Source organism: Haemaphysalis longicornis, unplaced genomic scaffold (genome assembly GCF_048455015.1).
Source record: "Haemaphysalis longicornis isolate Haplotype H1 unplaced genomic scaffold, Haemaphysalis longicornis Haplotype H1 scaffold_1, whole genome shotgun sequence".
Taxonomy (NCBI): domain Eukaryota; kingdom Metazoa; phylum Arthropoda; class Arachnida; order Ixodida; family Ixodidae; genus Haemaphysalis; species Haemaphysalis longicornis.
In genome coordinates this window covers 130253051-130278512 of record NW_027526203.1, presented here as the reverse complement: position 1 = coordinate 130278512, position 25462 = coordinate 130253051, and the positions used below count along the sequence as shown (strand labels likewise).

Genomic DNA, 25462 nt, shown 5'->3' with positions numbered 1-25462 from the left:
ATGCAAAATGAAATAAAATTTTATTTGAAATTTCACTTTTCCTTGTTATTTTGAAAATGCTTTAAAATATATCGTATCCGGTATACGGGAATAACAGAAACAATGCTCAACGATATACATTCCACACGTTTGGCAAAACGTCACTCTAACGTTCCTGGTCCACATTCTGAAAAGGTTTTGAAATGTTAAAAGATCGTTTCAAGCGTGTTTTCTGCAACGTTAGGTAAATGTAAAGCCAACATAATTAATATGTTGTCGAAATGCTTCCCCACAGTTCCAATAATGTTTGACGAAACGTTACTGCAGCGTTTTTAGTTGTTCTTAAAATGTTTTTCTAGCTTGTTTCTGCAAACGTTAGGTAAACGTAACTCCAAATGTATTTATTTGTTCTAGAAATGCTTTCTTACTGTTCGCATGACGTTTGGCGATAATTGATGTAACGTTTTGCATTGTTTTTAAACGTTTTTTGAACGTTATTAGATTGTTCGCTGCAACGTTAGGGAAATGTAACGTTAACAATAATAAGATGTTGTAAAAATGTTTTGTAGACGTTTAAATAATGTTTGCCAAAACATTATTGTAGCGTTTTTGACAACATTAGTTAACCATTTATAAAAAATGACATTAAGAACATTGCTCTAACGTTAACACCAAACAAAAAAATTACGTTCTTCTAATGTTTTGGTGCTACTTGGCGCGGCGAAGGCACGATGCTACATGTGAGCACGGCAAGTATCTCTGTTTCGCCGCATCCTCAAGAAATAATATAATTGATCAAGGTAAAAATTTATTGCTCTTACAAGCAATAAACTTCGTTCGTCTTGAACAGATCCCCCATACGACCAAACTTGTCGTGGTCGATATCTGGCGCCGGCAGGCGGCTATCGCGGATCGCTCAACGAAACATTTATTTGGCGTCGCCTAAGCAGGTTACGCATTCATTGTCTTTTTAATACAATACTCTACTTGGTCAAAACATGACAATATTTCGCAGCAAGAAAATCCCCCCCTCCCCCTTGCACTATTTCACTAGACCAAACTTCTGCTGGTGCTGCGTGATAGCAGATGGTTGAAAAACAGCATCGTTTCATGGCACTAATCAGCGTGGACTGCCAGTATGGGCGGTATGATTGTGCTTTGAAGAACAGCAGAAGTTCGAGAATGGGAAATGTCATGGCTGTCATGGCTGCCAGGCTCTTCGGCGCATTGCGCGCATCCAAAATACCCGCCGAATTTACCTCTTTGGTGACGGGGATGTGTCTGATACTCCTGATTTTGCTCGCACGACTTGCGTAGCCGAGAGCACAGCCGCCCACCGGCATCAGAAAAGCCAACACATAACAAAAACTCCACTTTGCGCGCGTCCAATGCAGCCTGACTGCATACGCGCCGCGCGCCGGCCCCAAAAACCCGAATGTTTTGCCAACCACCCTTCCCGGCCATGCCCAGCGCGTGCGTTCGCCGTGACGTCACGGCCGCCGCGTGACGTACCACGGGAGAGGCCCATTAAAGCCGATCCACACGACGGACCGAGTCCGCGGTCCGATCGGTCACGTGATGCCGCGTCACGGCCCGCCGCGGTCCGATGCAGCGCCGAGAGCATCCACACGGCGGACCGCCGTAGCAGACGACAGAGCGGTCCAACCCAGAAACACTCTCCACCACAGTGCTTCCAACCAGACGAACTCGCGAACCCATACGAACGGCTCGCGCCCGCTCCGTACAGCCGGTAAAACGCTTGTCTATACGCCTCGAGCGCGGCCTGTAGGGGCGCCACTGAAATCCCCCTAGCGGCCGGTTTCGAAAGCAGGCGCGGGAGTCCCCGGCCCGCTGCCCCCTGTCGCCGTTGCTTTTGCTGCTCGTACAAGACAGCGATTTACCGTTTGTACGCGTTCTAAATACAGAATAAAGTGGAGCAGGCACTCTGTTTGCAAGCGTGGTGTGTTTACGAGAGTATAAGCGTTTATGACGCGATCTTAGTGAGGTCTATATGAGCGCCGGGCGTGTATCACAGGCCGGCGTCCCGACGCCGGCATTTGCATGTAGCTGATTGCAATTCCGCTGCCCTGAAATTTAGTGGCAGTGTCTCCGTAAGCAGTGTTTCTTCCGATGGTCATGTTGTGGTCATACACACTATGATGTAAATCGGCTTTGTACGCTTACAAAATCTAGCGGAGCACTCATACCTGACAGCACGCAAGTTACGCTTGCCGATATCACATATCAGATATTGATCAGTACACTGAACAAGCCAATGCGGCATAAATTTCGTAAACATTGTACCAAACAAGTACGATGAATAATGCAAAATTACACTCCGGAGTCAGCACACAACGACAAATTTAATGCTGGGTCGTCTTGTCCCGAGGTGAGCGCTCGCAAAGATTCATCTGTTACATTTATCCTCGACGAGAAACGCGGAGATGGGCTTATAGAGTAATCCGCGTCCACGACCAAACTCTTCTTCGAAACATCGTCATATGACACAGGGAGACTGCAGAATCTAACATAAACCGAAATCAGAGACCCTTATCAGATACCACACTCTTCCAACGAGCCCATGTGTACGAGATTTCGGCGCACGTTGAGGATCTCCAGGTGGTCAAAATTAATCAGGAGCCCTCCACTACGGCGCCCCTCATCGCTACCGTTGCGTCGGCGCGTTAAATCCTGCAATCAATCAATCAATCAATCAATCAATCAATCAACTCTTCCAACGACACCTCGTACCGCTTGTGAACTGCCTACCCTGTATTCTTAAAAAATGTGTCCGCCGAGTGATCAGCCGTTCGTTGAAGGCGAAAAACAAATGAAAAGTGAACGCGCAGCTTGTGTGTGTGATTATTAAAACGTTCATTCGTTGATTCGCTCCGCATTTGTAAAAAACGATAGTTGAGCGTCCTCCTCCTGCACGCCCCTCCCTCCCCCCCCATGTCTTGCGAAATACCAGTGCCTTTCGCATCTAGTTGGTCAGGTGAATAGTATACCTTGCTCAAACAAACGTCTTTAGCATTTCCGAAGCTGCACTCAGTTTTTTTTTCCCTTCCCGTACGACTATTCTATTTATTCCTGACTTGCAGACCATTCATTTTCCCGTGGTTTTATTAGCTCATACCTTGGTTCTTACTATAAGGCATGAGGGGGCACATATTTGACAATGCACAGCCTTTGAGTGTACTTAACATTTTCGCGTGGCTTATATTCACATAAAAGGCACACGTTGTTGTCAGCTATTGGGTTATCACATCCCCGAAACACATTTTTCTACGACACACATTCCAAGCAAAGCCGCATTTGTTGTCAGCGCTGCAAAACGCACCAACCTCTTACAGTGACAATATCAGGTCTAAACGAGGCGACAATAAATAGAATTCACTCGTGCTGACGTGTTTGAAGGTGACAGCGGTAATATGCTGCTTCCGTCGCCGACGCCCGAAAGAGCGGCCAAGAAGAGCGCAGAACCGCCACCCCGGGTAGTTCTTGTTGGCGTTCGAGCGCCCTACCAAGACGCAGCTGTTTTTTTAAGTGCCCTAAACGTGCGATTTGCTTACAGACTTCATACCAAGTGGTTTAGTCCGCGGAAAGGCAAAGAGAAGCAAAAGAGAACCAAAACACTGCATGACTCCCTATCAGCCACGCAGCGCTAATCCCGCAAACACCGCGGAAAAGCGGCGGCAGGCGGCGCAGCGATCGCGAAGCTCGAGGCGTATAACAGCGATTTCAACTTCAACCAGCTACATCCGAAAACTGCCGAAACATACTCGTTCCAAACATGTCGGAGGCAAAAGCGAAGGGCTAAGACTTCAGAATTCCGCAATAGTTTTATTCAAATCCCGCTCCGGCGGGGCAGGATAGGGCTGAGAGTACGAAGCCTTTTACCGGCTGTACATGTTTTATGTGTATTTTGCGCTTGGTTTCGCGGTTCCGCGCGCATTTTGGAGCAGTCTAAATGTAAACAGAGCGCAAGCGTCGTTTGGCCGCTATGGCGTTAGCTTTGTACGTTGATGAAGAAGACTACCTTGCGCCGAAAAGGTCGTGCTGGGTTAAAAAGTGGATGTGTCGAAAAGAGCTTGGACTGCGGAACCAAGTTGTGGCGTGCGGAATCCAGAGCAGAGCGCATCCACACGGCGGGCTGGCTGAGCGGACCGGGAATGGCCGACCGTCTGAACACGCAAGCTGGAAGGTTGAACACAGGCGCCGTTTGGCCGCGACAACATGTTGTAACGCACAAGCCTGCACGAAACGTTTCATCCCCACAGTAACAGCCACCCGCGTGCCAGCCGGGCGGGCGCGCTCACGCAGCCGCCGGCGTCGTTCGCACGAAGGCGACACTACGAGCGGCGACGGCGGGGTGATGCGGGCTGCATACGGCTCGTCACCGCTCGCTGGAACCGAACGCTTCCCGCAAATTGAGGTCCACATGCGTGAAACAAAGTGATAATGACGGCTAGCATTGCACTAGTAAGAGTCGTAGGACTCGCTAGTAAAAGCGCGGATGAAGTATGCGTCGCGATTGTAAGCCTAGCCCGCCGCCTATCCCAGCGGGGGTGATTGACAGGCTCCTTCGAGCGCTTCGAAACAGCCGCGCTGCCTGCGCCATTCTCTATTGGCGCAACTGGACCCGGCTCCGCCCACTCGGCGCGGGAGCTGTCAGACCACGCTGATTGATGTCGCGGTCCGCCGTCGAGACCGCGGACGGTAAACCCTCGGCGAATATTTGGCCCGCGAGGGCCGTGGTCCTGCCCGGACCAACGGCGGCCCGCGCGAACTGGTGACGTCCTGTCACGTGATGCGCGGACCGCGGTCAAAATAATCGTTTTGGTCCGCCGTGTGGATCGGCCTTTAGCGGGCACCACGTTGTTTTAGGGGCGAAGCTCCTAAAGCCATGGGTCTGTCCATCCCTTGTGTCTCGTGGTACGTGACCGCCGCATGCTTTCGGAGATGTCGCAAAGTGGGCCGCGTTGCACGCGCAAGAACCGGCTGCAACCGGCAGCGCAAACTCGGCACCGGGAGCGCGAGCTTGTCTGTGTTCGCCAACGGAGGCGCGAGCGCACGTGCACTGCGAGGGGGAGATCACGCAAGAGATCACGCCACGAACGCAGGCAGTCGTTCTCGGAGATCGAACGAGACGCAAGGACCTTTGCTCGTTTCCTCTCGTCTTGTTCGGGCACAAGTTCGCTCTAAATAAAAGTTTCTTTACCGTTGTGTCCCATCCTACGTGACAAATTGTGGTGGAGGTGCGGGGTAGTCCTCGATGGCGCGGGGTCTTTCACCAGGTCTGGGCCTGGGAGCATTGACTCCGAAAATAAAAGTTGATTTGTACAATGTACGCACACAGTCTTACGTCTTTCTTAATGATGTAATGGGCGAACTTTCACGGGAGAGTTACGGTTACCGATGATCTCCCCCTCTCGAGCTTCGCCCCACTTATCATTTCGAGTCGCGCAACTTCCCGCAACAGATCAGACGACTAAATGTAAACCCAGCCACCGCCATCACCAAAACCACCGTAAAAATCGGCGAAGAGCACTCAGCCTGAACCCCGAGAAACTGCTGCACCTGGCGGCCATGTTTTCCAATATTCACAACATCAAGATGGCGGCGCCCAGTGATGGCGCTCCGAAAATTGCCGTTTTTTCATCAACTTGCACAAATAGTTAGTCGCCTCAGTACACATAAGTGTTAATTCTAGAGGACTTTCAATTGGTTTTTGCTGAGAAAACTTAAAAAACTCAGAGAATATAACATGAGCAATCCGACATTGTGACTTTCGAAAAACTGAAAAACTATCTCGCGGATCTCGCGTTCAACTGCATGCGGGTTTTTTATTCAATGATCAATCAATTAAACCTCTATTAACAGCATCACCTCGGGGGGGGGAGGGCTGGAAAATTATGCCGTCAGTAAGCATTTTCCCCCACTGAAACTGACGGGAGCGCTAAAATCCTTGGCTCTCCGACTGTTCCGGAGCAGTCTGGCGCAATTTTTGCAATTTTCAAGCTTTTGGAGCAGCCTGGCGAGGGAAAACAAATTTGAATCAAAACTGCGCAATGTGCGCAGCTGTCTCACCCCTGCATTAGTGAACAGGCCGCATCACTGTGAGGGGTTTTGTTCATTTGGCCTCACTGATTACCTTCAGTATAATTTGTGGTGAACCTGACATATCCTGATAAAGTGGTCTCCCCACGTCTAGGCTGGAACTGTGGCAGAGTACCAGTTTACAAACGGCTCAAGCCAATGCTAGAGTTCCTGCTGCAGCAATTTTGCTTTCACACACTTTCACGCCTGCATATCACACGCACCTCGGTGGAGTGCCGCAGCAGGAAAAAAAAAATACTATATATCCCCTCGCGTTGCGCATTCCTTTAACTAAAGGCTTTGGCAAGCAATAATTGGTTCGAGTAGGCGCCCAGTCGTCGCCTTGGCTGCCCCTATACAGTGTTGCAGTACTCGCTCAGGGAACAACATGCCCCTGTCTCTCAGCCTTGCTCAGCTGGGGTCTCTGAAGCCACTCCAGCAGTGACGTCACAGAAGTGCGTTGCTGAACAGGAACCATTTCGCTCACAGCAGTTGAGCACATAGCTCATGGCCATTAATAGCAGTTGAGCACATGACCATTAATACCAGTAATTACCTAAAGCAGATCCCTTTTTTTACAATTAAAAAAGGAAAGAAACAGTGCTTAAACAAGGACGAAAAATGGAATTCATAAACACTGCACTCTTGTTTGTAAATTCCTTTCTTCGACCTCAAAATATGCAGAACCAACAAGCTCGAATTGATACCTAAGACAGGCACAAATAAAAGCAGGAACCAAACGGCCGTCCACATCATCTGTCTGTGTCATTTTATTCACAGAAACAGCTCACATATGTGAAGGGCGTGGCAGGCAAGACGTGAGTGGTGATTGCCCGCACTTGGATGCAGGTATTGAAGAGTGGAGCCCTGCAGTGATGCCTACATGGTTCTCACAGAAAAAACAGTGCCTCACATCAGTGCAGTTCTCTTCAGAATTGTTAGCTTTAAACAAACTGCAATGAAAAGAAGGCTGTATGCAATAAAGCTCGCACTATTTGCCACGAGTGGCCCTTTGAAGCGTTCAAAATATCTTTTTAATAGTATCAACACGGATAACCAGGACTGGATGCATATTTTGAGAAGCATTTTGCTTCTATGCCACCTTAAAGTGTGGCAGTTACGATTCAAAATAAATACAGGCGCACGCATTCCAACTTGCAAAAAGCAAGGCAAAGCAAACTGCACAAAAACAAAGGTAAAAAAGAATTGGTAGAGCAGCGAAACCCCGTTACATAACATTGTTAATAATTTCAGAACTAAATAAGTGACCTTAAAGGCCAAGTCACCACACGTTATCGGTAGCACATGCCAATGCAGCTAGGCCTCTTGGATTGTCCCATACGCTGCCTCAGCAAGCACACAAGAGATCGCGAAACAATAACAAAGGCAGTTGTTCAACAAACACGGAGATTTCTTTTAAACCTGACCAGACTCCTTTCCATGGAGAAACGGAAGCCTTTGATGCCACACACAATTAGATCTGCTGCACAGGGGTGGTGGCACCCCACTTCCCTCGCTTCGTCCCACACGTCTTGCCAACAGCATTACTCAATTCACACGCGGCATTTCAGAGGGCAGACAGAGTCCCAATTACACCACGCTTTGGTTGGCTCACTGGATAGCAATACATCTCCCAATTAAGTACAGCACTATTCTTGGCTTTTGTTTCCTTGAGGCTTCCTACAGCTGATGAAGACGGCTTGGCCAGACAAGCGCAACCCCAGAAGGCTCTGAATTCTCCAAAGTACCTCAACTGTGTAACCTTGTCCGCTAATTCCACGTTGACTTTCCGTTGACACCACCGTGCCTGCGCCCGATTACACCGCAACGGTGCAATTAGGAGGCCAGTGTTTCGTAGGACGGGGCACAGCCGGCACATGCCAGCACACACAGCGGTGCCATTACCCCGAGGAATCGGCCGGAGGCTGTTGGCACTGGCTCCTCCCTGCCTGTGCACTCGCACAGCGGGGGGGAAATTTTCGCCCGAAAGAAGGCCCTGCACAGAAATGGCGGCAGGCACATCACAACGACTCGTAGGCCTCCACAGCGCGCTCCACGCCGGCGTCGTCAGCCGCTCCAAGGAAGGCCTCCAGCCGCTCAGCGTCCGACGAGCTCTCCTCGACCGGCTTGCGCTGCTTGCGGTGGTGGTGCGACTTCTTGCGCTCGCCCCTGTCCCCCCCGGGCTCATCCTTGTCCTTGCTGGAGGACTTCTCCTTGGCTCTGTCCTTGCGATGCCTCCGCTCAGTGTCCTCCTGCACCGGTGGCACACATCGCGGTTGGGACACGAATGGGTCAAGCAAACCGACATAATGTGAAATATTTGCACCGCTGTTTCAGGCACAAGCTGCATTGCTCTTGCATGTGGTCTTCTTTATTCGCTCCATCTTTGCGGATAAGTTCATGTTAAAGTGTCGCAGCGCGAATGGACAAAGGATGTAGAAAAATGCGCAAAACGGGCACTGACTCGCAACAAGTAGGCGCCTGTCTCGTGCATTCTTCTATGTCCTTCGTTGTAACACTCCAACATAAATACTCACCAACTCGCCCAATTATCCATTTTGTTTCAGATAAGTGCCTCGACAGTTTTTTTGCTATTGTTTCAAGGGAAACCTCACAAGTTTACCTAATTTTCCATTACATTCAAGCTCTGTCCTATTTGCAAGCATGCTCCTAGAGTACGTTTGCAAATATAGGAAAAACTTCTAAATATGAGCAAAAACAGGTTTTCGGGGTGCCGGTGTTTCTACACGCCGCAATTAAAAAATATCGCCCGATATCAAAATTCTGTTCTCAAAAGCCCTTTGGCTCTTCCGATTATAAACGCCAGTAGAGTTACTCTGATAGTTTTATCACCACACATTATGAAAACTTTACATCTCGACAACAACAGGAATTAACTTTCCCCCTGTGGGTCGTGGCTCAACCTTTGTAATCAGAAGGCAACCTTAACACTGTCCGAGTTTAGCTGTGCTATTGCACGGCACATCGGACTTGTACATGTGCGCCAGACGCACGCCGCAGAATCAAGAAAGTTGGTCGGCATTCACTTCGACAGTATCCCCTAGATAAGGTGTATTGATTGCAGGACATCTCTAGGAATCGGTTCCCGTACTTCTGTAGAGTGCAACGATTAAGAAGGTTAGGCCATTGCTGCCCGGTGAGACGGCACCTTTTGCCTTTTCAGCAGGCTACTTTCACAATGCTGGATTGCTCACGTAGTTGGGCTGTTTAGCTTTCTTTATTTTCTACCTGTACCCAAGCAGAGGCAAACTGCTTGTACCGCATAATGCGACGTCTGGCTGCAGCTTTCATTTGTCCTGCAAAGCAATGTCTGTGTGAAAGAGCTGGCATTCTTTTTTAATGCGGAATAATTTTTTGACAAGCACCCAAGAGAGCCAAACCTGTGATGTCCAGTGTCTGCACAAAAATAAATAATTAGCGAAGCTTACCCATATAATTATATGTAGTAGCAATAAACATTTATAATCGGCTAAATAAAGATTACACACTTTTTTATGTTTTCACGTACTCAAGCGTTCGGCGGGTCAACATGGCTACTTTTCACCACTTTTGACCGGCCCACGGATTCCATCCAAATATTGATCCCACCAATCTGGCTGCGACAAATCATGGTAATAAAGCGGAAGTCTTGAATCGTGGGCCAGACTGATACAGACGATTCGCGCCAGGGCCGTCAAGCTGGCGTGCCAACTTCCTGATCGCAGCATCAACACACCGCAGTGGTCAAGACTTGCCCAGTATGGAGGTAGCTATTTCTGGCCTCGTTGGTTTGGCCCATAATGCTCGCTTTATTGATGTTTAAGTAAGATACCTGGGTTGACCGGCGAGATTATATTTCCTTCACAAGCTTCTCTAGCTTGCCCAGAGTTTCTCGATACGCAACTCTAAGCGAGCTGATGAGCAAACATGCATGTATGTCGTGTGGTTCCTTGTAAAAGAGCTGGCCCATGCAATTGAATGGTGCGAACGCATATTTGATGCCTTCAGCGCCTTTCCCCTTGCCTTGTTAAATGTCACTGCATGGGGGGGGGGCAACGCATAAGGACAAACACTCCTTTGATCAAGAAGTGTGAAACTAGCAGTAATGCTAGGAGATGGGGGGGCGGGGAGTCAGCAATGCTCTCTCTCTCTCTCTCTCTCTCTCTCTCTCTCTCTCTCTCTCTCTCTCTCTCTCTCACACACACACACACACACACACACACACACACACACACACACACACACACACACACACACACACACACACACACACACACACACACACACACACACACACACACACACACACACACACACACACACACACACACACACACACACACACACACACACACACACACACACACACACACACACACACACACACACACACACACACACACACACACACACACACACACACACACACACACACACACACACACACACACACACACACACACACACACACACACACACACACACACACACACACACACACACACACACACACACACACACACACACACACACACACACACACACACACACACACACACACACACACACACACACACACACACACACACACACACACACACACACACACACACACACACACACACACACACACACACACACACACACACACACACACACACACACACACACACACACACACACACACACACACACACACACACACACACACACACACACACACACACACACACACACACACACACACACACACACACACACACACACACACACACACACACACACACACACACACACACACACACTGAACTGCTTTATTTATGTATTGAGAACCAATTCGCCCAGTGGGACACTCTATTGGTTCTTTGTGTAGATAGCCAATTTGTTACATTTTAACATTTATATGTTCCCATTGTGTAGTATGATTCTAATCTTGTGCATTGCTCTTTTGAAACAAAAGTGGTTTTCTTTAGGTGGCGGTTCTTTTTCCCTACAAAAAATGTACTGCTTACTGCAAACAGGACCAAACAACAGAAAAAGGAAACCAGGAGGAGAAAGGGTTCATGTCAATTTATAAGGCAAGGACATGGCAGTCACTAGATGTGCTGTGGTTCCTTTCGGGCTCACAGATGATTTGCAAAAAATTGGACAACACTTCCCTTACCTCATGTCATTCAAAGCTTACAAAACGAAGTCTTGCTACGTCAAGCATGATGCACGCCGTGAAAAAAATCGTGCCCACACTGCGCCTCGGAAAGTTTGTAAGTGCAAACTGAACGCCTAAGGTCCAGCGGATACACCAAGCAGGTGTTGGTCTCAGTGGCCGAGAAATGCCTCAAAAAACTTAACGAAAAGCCAAAAGAAAAAGCAGAACCAGACAAAAAGAACCCCGTAGTGCTGCCGTACGTACATAACGTATCGCATAAATTGAAAAAAGTTGCAAGCAAGCACAATGTTGAAGTGGTGTTTTCAGCGCCTTCAAAACTAAAGGCAATGTGCAAAAAAGTGAATTCGCAAAACCAACACGCACGAGGGCAGGGATCTTGTGGCGTAGAGCACGTCCACAAATTTGTCGACTGCGCAGTTGGAGTTGTTTACAAAATTCCGTTTCCCTGCGGCACATCCTACATTGGACAAACGGGCCGATGTTTAAATGAAAAATTGCGGGAGCACAACAATGCTTGTAATCAATTACAATCGCCAGGCAACCTTGCAGCCCACTGCGCAAAATGCAGATGTAAACAGAGTTACTCCATACATACAGTTGCGAAACTCCACTTCAGAATCCGGGCGGCGCTAGCCCCCCTGCTCCGTGGAACCTGAGGGGCAACTCGACGCGCGCGGCGCCTAGCAGATAAAAACTGAACTTCGGTAAACTATTATTATTCAAAACTTCTTGTAAAATAAAGATTGCTCTTTAAATTGAAATACATTAATTAGGTGAAATTTACTTGTGTTTTTGGGGCTTTTCTTTTTATGACTTACGGCAGCAGCCGCAAGCACTTGAGTACTTGAGTACAGTTGGGGAGCATACCTCGGAGCATAGGTGGAAAATCTCCATTTTCTTAAGGGGTGGGTTGGGTCCCCCTCCCGACCATTACAGTGTGTGCGTGTGCGTGTGTAATATATATATATATATATATATATATATATATATATATATATATATATATATATATATATATATATATTCGCTTGCAGTCCATGATGATTGTGAAAACATACGACGATGAAATGCACCCATCACCACACACACACACGCATACTTGCACGCACGCACAATTTCGGCGCATGTTAATGATCCCCAGGTGGTTAAAATTAATGCGGAGCCCTCAACTACGGTGCACCTCAACCCGAGTGTAGAATTCGGTGCGTTAAACCACCGGCCACTCGAACGAGTGGCCGGTGGTCACACACACACCCCCCCCTCAACAGGTGGCCAGTCGGGCTGTGCTAATGTTTGGAACCTTGTGCACGGTGGAAAGCCTTCACCACAAACACATTCGTCCGCGTAAGTAGAAATTTAGGCAATGACAGATAATGCCTGTGGTAGCCAGGGTGGTTTCTCTTGACTGAACAAAACAAGCACCGGCAATGCCACACCTGCCAAAACAGGTGGCCGAGTAGTGCCCCAGCCCTTCAATGCTCCCAGCTCGTCTGGTCCGTCTGTTTCGAGAGCTTGTTTCAATACGCTTCACAGCTGTTGCCAAGGGGAAAAAGACCACCTGCAGCAGGGAAGCGCATGGGGCCTCAAGGCCACGAAAGAGAGCCCGTCCCACCTTCTTGTGCCTGTGCTTCTTGTGCTTGGGGACGGGAGTGCTGTCCTCTTCGGGTGCGTCACCTACTGGGACAGGTGCGCCTCCCAGCTTCCAGGTCGAGCCTGCGCACAGACATCAAACGGTGGCACTTTGTGGAGATCTTCCCAAGTGAAAAAAAATGCCGCTCTCAAATCGACAGGGGTTCTATTTGCACACCACGATGCTTACTCTTTCTGGTGAATGGAAGGGACTCCCCGTCAGAACTTTGCTCATGTGGAACCCTGCTACCGCCGAAAGCAATTCCCACCCACAGCAGACGAAAGAGTGTGCCCCAGAAACAGCACCCAAATGCATACGAGTGCACAGCCCAGCTGGGGGAGCACATGCTGGCCTTCCTGGGCAACTCACCCGGCTGCGAACCCGTGTACCGCTTCTCGAGAAAGCTGAGATCCTCACTGGGCATGTGCCAGTAGGCCGGCTCGGTCGGCGCCGCTGGGGAAGACGTCCCGTCAGGGTCCTCCCGGCTGATCTGCATTCAAGACGTCGGCTCACAGCCTGCTCTACCCCCTGTGCTCGATGGACGTGCTCCCCATGCAGAGCAGCACACGTGATCTGGCAAAGGCACAATGAGTGCCTCCACAGCAACGCTGATGCTGCAAAACAGCTCTGGCCTCGTTCGTATGCCACCACACCCTACCACGTGCAAGGTTTCCCTTCATTAAAATAAAAACCGAGCGCAAAAGGGACGGGGACGTGCCCCCTTTGTCCCCGTCTCCACTCTGCACTCTGCTTTTATTTTAATGAAGACCACGAACCAACTCGTCCAATAAAGCATCCTATGAAGTTTCTTTCCATGCTTTACCACACATATTTAGGAACTGAAGTTTTAAAACAAATGAAAAACATGAGGCCATTGCTGGGGAAAACGGCTGTAAAGCAAGTTGCAATGCCAATTCCCTAAAGCATGCCGCAGTATGTATGTAAACTATGATGAAACGCTAACCCTAGTCAGTTTTATTGTGCTTGTGCTAGACTGAAATTTGAAAGCAACTGCATTTCATTTGGTCCCAACTACGATGGCATCCCGATAGTTTCAGCCTTATCTCCTCCCAAAGGTCTACCAATTTTTCACACATCGAGGGTGAAGATTAGGTATGTTATGAGCCCTCAAATAATGAGCGGTTTACGGAACAACCTCCAGGGCAATCTCCTGACAACTTGTGTGGTGAATGCGGCAGGTTGTGTCAAACTAGTGACTGGCGTGCTTTCCCAGGTGTGTGAATACTGAAAAGGAGGGCATGCCTTGCTTTGTACACGTCACTAGGGTTAATTGCCCCAGCAACAAGGACCCCAAACCGAAGCACCGGGGAAAGCCTTTCCTGCTGCGCAGGTGGCACACGGAGCTTCGCTTCCTGCACCACAGGGCAAGTGAGCGGCCACTGCGCAACTGGCTGGCAATAGCCACGCCAGCGCACAGTGCAAGCCTGGGAGGACGGAGCAATTGCAGAGCCCTGGTTGGCACCACCTTCCCAAAAGCCAGCAGAATCCTCCACAGCAATGCACCATGAGGCGGCTGCACAGCGCCAGAGCGGCTTTGGGGCCAGTTGAAAAAGATGACGCCTTGCCTCCCTCGTGCCTATCATCATCGTTGCCGCCGTCATCACCATCATAATCACAATCATCATCATCATAACCACCATCATCCCCATCACGACCTTGTTCCATTAAAGCACGCATCAGAACAGGTCTTGGCGGCTCGTCCCTTTTCCCACTTTTGGTGCCGAAACCGGAAACCAAGGGACCTCCAGAGGTAAGCCACTCCAAGCATACTTTGGCTTAATTTCAACCACCTTCTCACCTCTGCAAAGCCACTGTTTGATCCAACCCGTTGGGAGAACTTGGGAACGGCTCAAGAAAAAGAAACGAACCGGACCAATTCGTGCCGCACCTTTGCCGAGAATGTGCCTTCGCGGCTGCATACCTGCCGGAATGATCACGCCGACCTTTGCCCCATGGGTTCGATCCCCGTCTCCATACACGTCTGTGACGCTGGACCATGGAGGCCCCATACGAAAGACAGCGGATTGTCCGGGAGCAACTAACGCAATTGATAGGCAACGTCGGAGACTTTGTTCTTATCGAGCAACCACAATACAGTAATTGACCTAACTTTTAAAGACTCTGACGGAACAAAATGATTGCTTGGCCCAGATCAACAGAGCAGCTGAAAACACTGTTGACATTGACAACCTTGAAGCAGAGATGTTTGGCGCATTTCATTTTGAAGCCACGGTAATATCTGCAGAAGTGAAACTGGAAATGAAAATAACCGAGTCCAGCATTAACCAGCAAGCTCGCACTGCGTCTATCAAAGCCCAAATTCGGTCAAAGCTTGGACAGCACTGGAAAGATGATGATAAAAATACTAATAATACGAAAATTGCGAAATAGAAGGAGTAATCTGGTAACCGAATAACATGAACAGTAGTGTGGATGAGAAATGAATTGGCAAGACATACCTCCAATTGAAAACAGCCGTCTTGGTTTCTGCGCCAAAGACACCAAGTGCTATCTGACGTACAGTGACTGCTCAGAAGCAGCTGCAGTGACCGTGACTGCAGGGAGGCATGCGCGGCCAGAAAACAACGTTGACGAGTTGAACGTTAGTGATCGCACATCCAGAGCAACAAATACTGTATTCACTTGCCCGGTTAAAATGACACTTAAAGTGCCCGACCACGAGAACTGGCATGAAGAAATCAACGGGACATCTGAAGAGAAAGCGGGAAAAGGAAGCAGGCTTCTCACCTGTTTAGGTTCCCTGAATTAGTCGACTGCATGAAATCCCCGAGATGCCGCCAGAAAGGCAGAAAAGGAGCAACCACGCCAAACGAAAAGAAATTTAGGACCGGTTTCTTTTGCAATGGGACACATTCAAGATCCAAGCGGCACCAGTGGTTGTGGTGGGTCAAGGTGTATAGGATATACCAAATCGCAAACAGTGGAGTAACAGCGAAGAGATTAAAGCGAAGCAGAAGACAAAGAGAAGTAGTCCCTTTGGTTTCAAAAAAATCTACTGGGCGGGAGATCAAACGAAGAAAGCGAACTTCTGTGAGGAACAAAAAAGCCTGCTCATGAACAAAGTGTTTTAGACCCACAAGCAGTGCTGAAATCATCGGTTCAAGGATTCCTGTCTCCGCAAAAGGTTCTATGCTTTGACGCCATAAGAAGCATCATTATCATCGGTGGAAGCAGAAGCAGCAATGTCTCCGACACCGCTTGCTTCAACGGGCATCAATGATGTTGCCTGCCAACTGGACTGATATCTTGCCATGGACTCTAAGCACGCAGTGAAACTAGTACCCGTTTTTGTGCAGGAGAGATCATCGTGACCTTGTTCCATTAAAGCACTCATCGGAACAGGCCTTGGCCGCTCGCCCCTTTTTCCATGGGGCCTGTGCTCCAGCTGGCTAGCCGGGTAAGATGGCCAAACACTCGAGGCCACGGCAGCTTTTCATGGGAGCCAGGACGGTGGGTAGAACGCCAAAGGCCCTGCAATAGTACCTTGAATGGTACCTTTCGGGTAAGTTTTTCTTTTCTGCTTTTTACTGCTTTTAAAATTACGTGTGTTAATTTCCAGCAATGCTCATGAAATCATGCACCACCCTAAAAATGTGTACTTTTTATAGAAAGTTCCGGACAATTGGCAGGGGGGCTATACCAAGGCACTTATCAGACATGGATGTGAAGGTATGGAAAGAAATACAGTCGAACCACGTTATCACCAAGTGGTATCAAGACAGCAAATTTGTTCATTATATCCGATATTCATTGTAACAATAGAGGTAAAAATCAGCTCTAAGCAACCTAGCTCGCGCAAAAATCCTTGATACAAAAATGCATTTTTTAAGGCTTCGAACCCACTATAAACAAGGTAACCCTCACCTTTCTCCTTGTTGCATTTCAAGCTCAATGAACCAGAACCTGAGAATGTGAAATTACAACGAAACAACGTTCACTTGACAGAACCGGCCTAAGTTCTTATTTGAGGAAGGATGTGATCTTTGCCTGGCGGCTACTCGCAGCTCTGAGCAGGATGAAGATTTCCACAGTGTCCACGAACAAAAGCGTCTTTATACATTTACTTTTGCAGTGTCGGACGCCAGGGGGTTTTTCCAAGTAGCTTCTCAGCCTCATGGTCAAACATTTATTCGTTATATCCAATATCGCGCACGGCTCTCACGGTTAGAGTTTCGTTCTAAAAGAATAGGTGTCATTGAAACGAAGCGTGACCAACCAAAGTTTGTATTTAGTTTGCTATAGCCAATAATTCGCTAAGTCAGTGTTCGTTCTAACGAGGTCCAACTGTACAGAAATGAGCAATATAAGATACACAGCTTCAGTTTCACGTAACAAAAGAAAGATGCTTATGCATGTTGTAGGGATGTAACACAATAATCCGCTTGAAAAGCCAGCTTTTTACAGGGCTGGAGAGAGATGCTTGTCCGCACAAGCGTGGGATCCCCACGTGGGGCCCCTTGGGGAAAACGGCTCCTTCACGTACCTCTTCCCTGGACAGGTAGGCATCTTCCGAAGGCTCTGAAGAAGAGAGAGAGAGAGAGAGAGAGACACGGCTCAGGCTCACTGCACACAAGGCATTCACAAATTGGCCACTCCCGTCTAACGCTGCTCTGTTGCACCTTGGCAAGCACCAGTCGCCCACAGAACAGCAACCATCATTTCATGCCAAGAATAGTTCTCCGCACCAACCTTCGGAAATGTCTAAACCAGGGTAGTGAACCCAAAACCGGAGCCCAAGAACTGGTATTTTTGCCAGAACCATTATTTTTTGAGCCCACTCAACCTGAACCGGAACTAAACCAAAAACTAAGTACCGTAAAAACCTGCGTATAATAGGACCCATATATAATACGGACCCGCAAAAGCGTTGAATGAAATGGCCGTGCGACGAATTAGCTGTGAGATTATTCATGGCGAAATAATGCCAGTTTCATGGTGAGGATACAGTGTTCTACACAATATTAAAGTTTAATCTACAAAAAAAAAAAAAAGGTCATGGTCAAAATGGTCAAAAATGCACCACTTCGTCTGTCCTTATCCGAACACACCCAGTTTTCTTTGAGGTCGCACCACTGTTAACGGCAAAAAGCAGAGTTTTGAATTTTTGTACGTATTTTGTTTTTATAGTCGCCTTACACTAACGCGGTGGAATCCCACTACAACGAAATTGACGGGACGTGCAACAAAATTTTGTTAAAGTGGAAATTCGTTGTGGCAAAATCTGCCCCAAACACCCCATAAGGGCAAGAAAAATATCCGCATCATTGACCGTATAACGTAACGTTTAGAAAAAGGAGTGACACGCAATTCGTGTTTACAGTAGCCGACAGATTTCTCGAACCTGAAGGGGAACAAAAAATAATTCGAATAAAAGAGCAGTCCGAAAAGTCCATGAGTCACTACTCCTATGGGACAACTGGCAGTTTCTCGGGAAAGTCCGAAATTTCCAGCAAGTCCGAAGTTTTTGGAGCCTGAAAAAACGGTCGGCTACTGCATTTGGATAACAAACGTACCAAAAGTTATCAAACTGCTTTTTACTCGCACAAGAAGGGCATTTTACCAAGGAAGGAATGCAGTCGCAAACCATACTGCTGTACAACAAGGCACATCTACCTTGCCTTGTGTAGACGTGCCTTGCACCAGTTCAGTGTCACCGAAAAGAGTGCCTGCCACTGGCATAAGCTGAAAGGACAGCTCTCGGTACGCAACATGCAGAAGACCTTGTTTTGTGGGTGCCGCACTGTGCTCCTGGAATTGAAGGACAAGGTGACAACTTTTGTTCCCGAGCATTGTGTGTCATGTCTACGAATGGACGCCCGGCAACAACCCCAAAACACCTGCTGGCCGCCTGCACAGACGGGCTCTTGCGACGGTCTGCACATGGGAGTCTAATGCCCGCACGGTACTCGCTTCCTGATGAAATGGTCTTGCGAGTGTTTAAGAAGTGCTCCATAAGCAATTCCTCGGACTGCACCGAGGACGACTTGCTGTGTGGGAGACAGCCAGACAGAAGCAGTCGTCCAAAAAGATGTCAGACATTTCTACTCAGTCCCCTTAGACAAAACGAGTGCTTATAGCTTCAATATAACGATGTTGTGTACCCAATTCGCTTCCCATTTCTCGGCTGCAAGGTACGGGGGTCGACCTACATTCCAACTTATTCTTGCTCTCTGCTCTAGTGCCACTGAGTGAACGTCCCCTTACAAAGCCTCACACGGAGGCACAAGGGGGGGGGAGGGGGAGGGGGGGGGGGGGGGGCACGCAGCTCCATCAAGACAGTGCCATTCCGGACAACTACCTAACTGCAGTGTAATGCAGTGCAGCGAGCACACGAACCCCAGCCTTTGCAAGCTAAAAGCCAGATGGTCTGCACAAGTCGATGGTTACTCACGTGCAACAAATACTAGAGGTACACGGACATTTTTACATAAATATCAATCCAAGCGTGGAAAACAAGAGCACAGTAGAATTTTTGCCTCTAGATCAAAGAAGCCATAAACAAATGTCTGCCACATTTGCACTTTGTATCCCTGGGTTACCACAAGTGCTATGTTTTAGTTATTTGTTCTAAGCTATGCACTTGAAATAAGTCAACAACAATTTTATCACCCGCGCTACATGGAAACTTTCAATTGACAGTCGAGTACTTGCTCACAGGTGCGACCTGTATATAGACAGTGCACCACTCGATAGACACTGCATTGAAAGAGCTTTGAAATGGCTGTGTACAACAAAACTGATAATCACGCTGTTATTTTATTCTCCCTGTTGTTCATAAGTAGACACTGAACAGTAAGGCCAAAAATCAAACACAAAGCTGCATTCTACTTAGAAAAACAAAACAAGGAAACCCGTTTGTTTTGACAAAGTCTTCCAACTTGCCCAGCTTCAGTTCAGAAATAAGCACAATCACAAGCGAGCGAGCACATGCAAGAAAAATGCCGCAGATGATAGTGGAGCACAGCTGCACATGCTGCACCTAAGAATGCACCTGCAGTCTTCCAACACTGACACAAAACATTACCACCAAAGCTGGTTTTGCCCTTTAGTGCAAGAGCCTTAAATCGCCCACAAAGTGGAAAAAAAGTTGGCATCGTCTGGCATTTGTGGCGCTCTTAAATGGCCTTTGGCAGCAACGCGTTCCACAGGGTGTGACCAGGGGAAAAAAAAAAAGAGCACAGAGAAAAGGAGCAGCGTGAACGATCTCACAGGGCTGGAAGCTAGCCCAACTCATTGCTTTTGCACATCTGCTGTGCGCACACCAAGTACAAAAGTGCAGGAATTTTCCAATGAGAAACGATTGCCGTCATGGTAAGTTCTTTACAATATTGGCGGAGGGCCCACTGAACGCAAAACTAAGCACGTGTACGATGGAGGAATGATGACGGCTCAGCCCCAAAACTACGCCACCACTGAACTCGGCCATAGGGACCACTCATGCACCAACAAAATCACAAACAATGCGGACAATCATGATGACAAAGGAAGGATAACAAATATGTCGCCATTATCAAATGCCACCAAAAAGCGAGGGCCTCGTCAAGATCTTGAGGAGCTGAAGAAAAATTATTGCTACCAAAGAAAGCAACGTGGAGTCGAAGCTGCAGCTTCCACAAGGAAAGACACAGTGGGATGAATGCTCGTGGGGCAGAATCCTAGTGGCAGTTGTAGTCCCCTCTTGACAAAACTCTCCGTGTTTGGTTCTCTGGTTGGTGGATGGCGAATGCGCTTCACAGTTTTGGCACTTGCTCGTGAAAAAGCCCGTTTTTACCGATCCGACCGAGAGAAAGGTCAAGCCTCACAGCGCGAGCTCTCACGTAGAACACCCCTGCTGGTGACAAGAGACCTCCAAGAGGCCCTGACTGCCTGCTGCCGTACCTGGTGCATCCCCGGCAGCGGCGGCAGTACCAAGCTGCGCAGGCGGCCACTCTTGGCGGCGGCCGACAAGGTCAGGAGCCGCCGGCGGCCGGACATCCTCGGGGTCCACGTCATCCTGGAAGCCCCTGACCAGGGGATTGCCGCCACCCGAGCTGTCGTCCTCACTGCGCACAAGGCAGGGGCTGGTGTTGGGGACGATCCACTCGCAAGGGGCGATGCCAAATGGCTGCCAGGAATTCGTGCAAATGACGACTGGGGCAAAGTTGTCGTTATAAATTGAGCAATTCATTATTACTCACGCACTACAATATTATACATAGTATTAAAAAAAAGCACTCACATTGCAGACAAGTTGCTGCTTTGACACATCAGGTAGGCGCTTATAACGCGCACTGCACAGAGACTTGGCGAATGCCATATACCGTATTTACTCGCATAATTCACGCAGTTGCATAATGCTCGCACCCCTAATCTGAGCTGCCAAAACTTGGATTTTTTGTTTCCTCAAATAATCCTCGCACCCTCGAAATTGCAATGGCGAAAGTAGTCTGCTCGCGAAACCTGCATGATGCATGTGTTCGCCACCACTCTGTTTGGCAGAGAGCGTGGTGTATCCAGAGGCGCACCAGACACATGGCAGCCTAGCACCATCTCTCAAACGCTACTCACACTGTCATTGAGCCAGCTTCGTGTGCGCGCTACTAGACGGAGTTTGCGCAGCCCGCAGTCGTCCCTTTGATGGAGGAGCAGCAGTCCGTCTAATCAGTTGTCAAAAGCTCGATTTCCGCCATTTCGAGTTTTTCATTGTTTTGTTCTGTGCTAATTTCGGTGCTACTTCGCCATGGGGCGGTACGCCAGCTATACAGCTGCTTTCAACCTGAAAGCTATCAAAATCGCCATAGAGCATGGCAACTGCGCCACAAGCAAGCACTTCGGCATCAACGAGTTCAAAGCTGTTCAAAGATAACGTTCGAAGGCTGTATGCAGAGTGGATGGCCGAAGACCAGCACGCTCTGACGTCGGCCAGCTAAATAAGGACATCGTTGGTGGAGCTGCTGTGCAGTTGGATATCAGAAGTGTGGAAGGCGATCGCTGCAGACATCACTGTCACGAGCTTCAAGAAGATGAAAAAAAAAATATGCCCTGGATGCGACTGAAGATCACTTGGTGTGTGATGGAGACGAGGCCTCTGAAGCCGACGTGAAATCCCCAGGTGACGATGAGGCAACTAACAGTAACGTTAGCAGCACCGACTCGGACTAGGACTGTTCACACTTGGGTTACCCACTACCAAACGTGGAATGGTGAATTGAGGTGGGGGGGGGGGTCTGGTTGCAATGACTAAAGTTTTGTGCTTCCTGCCCATGTCGACCTTGTGCTTTTATTACGAAGGTAAGTCCTGCTTGGAAATGTCTTAGTTATGTGTAAGACCTATTCAAATCTTATTTCAGCTCATTTTTTTTTCCCCCACATAATTATCACACCCACTAACTTCCACACTTCACATCGATTTTTTTCAGAAAAAAAGTGCAAGGATTACGCGAGTAAATACGGCATAGAAGAACCGGCAACACACGACATATGCTTAGATTCAATTCACCTGCTGTACTAAATTTACCCCTGATTTAACCATGTATCTTTCTATTTCCATACATATTTGTTACCTTATATTCTCTTGGTTTTACTTAATTTTGGGACTCCTATTGCATGCATCCCATACCCCTGCTGCGACGGTATACATGGCAGAGTCCCTCTGCCAAGTCTTCAAGAGGCCTTTTCCCCTGTGCCAACAACATAGCAGCTCCGCTATGCGAAAATAAACCGACTGACTTTGGCCCTTTCCTAAATGGCTCCTGCCTCGTCGTGTTGGCTTCCAGCGTTCAATTGGGACTGTTTGCTAGCCAGAAGCATACAACAAACCTTAATACCGCGTCACACAAAGGAAAAACTGATGGAAGCTCACACTAACGCGTAAGACTTGAAGGTAGCGAAGCTGTACGCAACCTCCACGACCATCGCGAAGGTTTAGGTCCCTGATGGCAGCCGATTTGCTTCATCTTAGCTGCCAGAACGACCTTTACTCCATCATTGTTGCTGTAGGCGTAGGCCTCTTTCATTTTTTTTTGGAAGTGATAATCATTGGACATCACCTTCGAGGGGCGTACGCTATGACGTGTCCTTCTCATTCCGAGCAAGTGTAGCCACGATTGCGGCAAACGCTGGTCTTTTTTTTTGGCCAATCTTGGCCAATCTCCCTAGGTGGGTATGCTTGTTTTGAAAAACATGTGACAAGGACGCTGGATGGTCATTGCAAGGCACGCACACGAGTGCTAAGCATTTTCTTAGTTTTGTGAACTGCCGAGCGGTCGCCACAACCTTGGCCAATCTCTCTAAGTGGGTATGCTTGGCTTGACGAATGTGCACAGGGGACGCTGGGCGGTCGTTGCGAGGCACGCACACGCGAGCGCTAGGCATTTTCTTGGTTTTGTCAACTGCCGGGCGGTCGCCGCAAGGCCCGCGCTCACGTGTGTGCGCTCACGGGCACGTGCTCGGCAATTTCTTGGCATTTTTGGCTGCGGACACGAAAAATTACGATTTGCTAAACAGCTTCGCTGTTAAAAACTGCTTTCTTAGCTGTTCAACCCTGGAAACATTACTTCCAGAAGGCGAACACTTCTCTGCACATGCTCACTGGGCAGATTCCGCTTCTCCAACTGCCAAAAGGTTGACCACCCTGCGAGTACATGCCTAAATTGCAGCAACCTTCTCGAGAAAAGGGCCCCCCCACCTTGCGCTCTCCTCCTGCTGGGCAGGCGCCGCTGCGGCGTCCGCATCTTCCAGGAAGCTGCTGAAGCTCGCATCACCGTCCGGCACAAAGTCGTCCACATTGTGCACGGGGGGGTTGACAGGCGGCGGCAGCGGTGGAGGGTGCACGTCGGCCGTCACCACTGCGCGGGGGGGAAAGGGGGAGGGGGCTCACCATCTTCTTCCCTTGGCACGACAGCGGCAAGGGCGGGCGGCTCAGACACCCTGGCCACTGCCCCGGCAAGGCAAGCAAACAAAACCAAACACTGATTATGACGGTTGGTGGCAGTTCACCATGAAAGGGGAACAAAACCATGCCTGTATGCGATTACAAACTTGGAACTGGTTGGCTTGGGTGGGTGTACTCAAACCTCGTTATAACGCAACGGGATACAACGAAATAATGGATATAATGAAGTAAATGAAATTCCCCTTTAAATCTCCATAGAGAACCATGCATTTGAAACCTCGATGTAACGAAGTAAAATAGACCTGTCAACGGATATAATGAGCAATATCACTCTCCCCTCCCAACAAAAACCTCACCATGGTGCGTGAAGTGCTTGAAGTGCCACACTCGTTTCTGCACCGCTGTTTTAAAACTCCCGCGTCGACACGCGCAGCCGAGCCAGCCATCCTCCTCACTCAGTCAGCGGGGCGGAGCAAGGAGCATGGCTCTCTCGACGTCGATGCCGACGTGTTATTGTCGTAGATGTCACGGGACAAACTGACGCAAGTGACGACAAAGACGCCATGGTCTACCATGCCCACGAGTTCGACGTGCCAGTGTTGTCGCCCGCACTCGATGCGGTTGACCTTCTAAGACGTTTCTTCGATGCCCATGGCGACGGACAAAACGGCATCAACCGTTGATTCCGTTTTCGCTGTCGCCATGAGAACCGAAGAAACTTCCTTTTCAGCGGTGGTCACCGCTGAAAAGGAAGTCTTTCACTTGCGATGTCCGAAACACATGAGCATCACGGACTTTTTTCTTGCTGTGTCTAGCGGACAATAAACTAGGCAGTGTGTGCATTGAGCAAGCAAAATATTTGTCTTCTATTCAATTTCCTTCGCATGCGTGGTCGCGTAGCAGTACAGTGGGCCGCGAGACGGTTTCCTTCTTTGCATGCTTATAGGTGTACATCCAACTGAGCATACATTGCCGTAAACTGTTATAATTGATATAAGAAAATAATGGACATAACGAAATAATTGCGGCTCCCCTTCAACTTCGTTATAATGAGGTTTGAGTGTAGTACTACTGCTCTTACAGACTGCTCTGGTCATTCATACATCTGGGATGAGGGTCAAACGATGAGCACGTGTCTCTGCAGGAAGAATGCTGTGAAGAGCAAGGCCCACTGCTACAGCCCATCTTCCCCTGCTAAGCTTTGCGTTTACAGCAGCTCCCACTCACACCGATTGTCGCCTTCCTCGAGGCCCCACACGGGGAGATGCACCACGGAGGGCTGCTTTGCACTGGTGCTTTCACATGGGGAAGGGACATTGCCGAGCAGCCGGCAAAAATGTTTTTCAAAGCAGTAAAAACAAGCGATCGGAGCAGGTGTCTGTTGAATAAGTGTCGAGGGCTGTCCTGTCGTAGGACTAACTTCTTTGAGTTGTTACCTAGTCTAGCCTTTTCCCAGCCAAACAACGTAGTAATTATGCAGTTATTGCCCTTCATTACAAAATGACTCAAGGCAAGACTATCATAGCAGTTCGGGCAAATGATTGTGCGCACATGTTGTACAGGACACAGCATGAAACTATCAGGCTTAGCTTGGCTCAGACTGCCATGTGCAGTAGCTCAAGCAATGCTGCTTTCAACGGTGCAACGATAAGAGGCACTCGAGAGATTATTC

General features: G+C 48.7%; 1 protein-coding gene across 5 annotated transcripts in view; it reads right to left on the bottom strand.

Annotated features, from left to right (window-relative positions):
- Positions 1 to 6830: 6830 nt before the first annotated feature.
- LOC144179935 (rab-like protein 6) overlaps positions 6831 to 25462 on the bottom strand; it is a 56422-nt gene continuing 37790 nt past the window's right edge. For all 5 annotated transcript variants that reach the window (XM_077708366.1, XM_077708360.1, XM_077708373.1 and 2 more), the window contains 6 exons: positions 23584 to 23743; positions 20796 to 20959; positions 17401 to 17435; positions 13245 to 13365; positions 12858 to 12958; positions 6831 to 8330 (listed from right to left, as the gene is read on the bottom strand). In XM_077708366.1, coding sequence (XP_077564492.1) covers positions 8100 to 8330; positions 12858 to 12958; positions 13245 to 13365; positions 17401 to 17435; positions 20796 to 20959; positions 23584 to 23743 — 812 coding nt within the window. In that variant the 3' untranslated portion in view covers positions 6831 to 8099. The remainder of the gene's footprint in view (positions 8331 to 12857; positions 12959 to 13244; positions 13366 to 17400; positions 17436 to 20795; positions 20960 to 23583; positions 23744 to 25462) is intronic.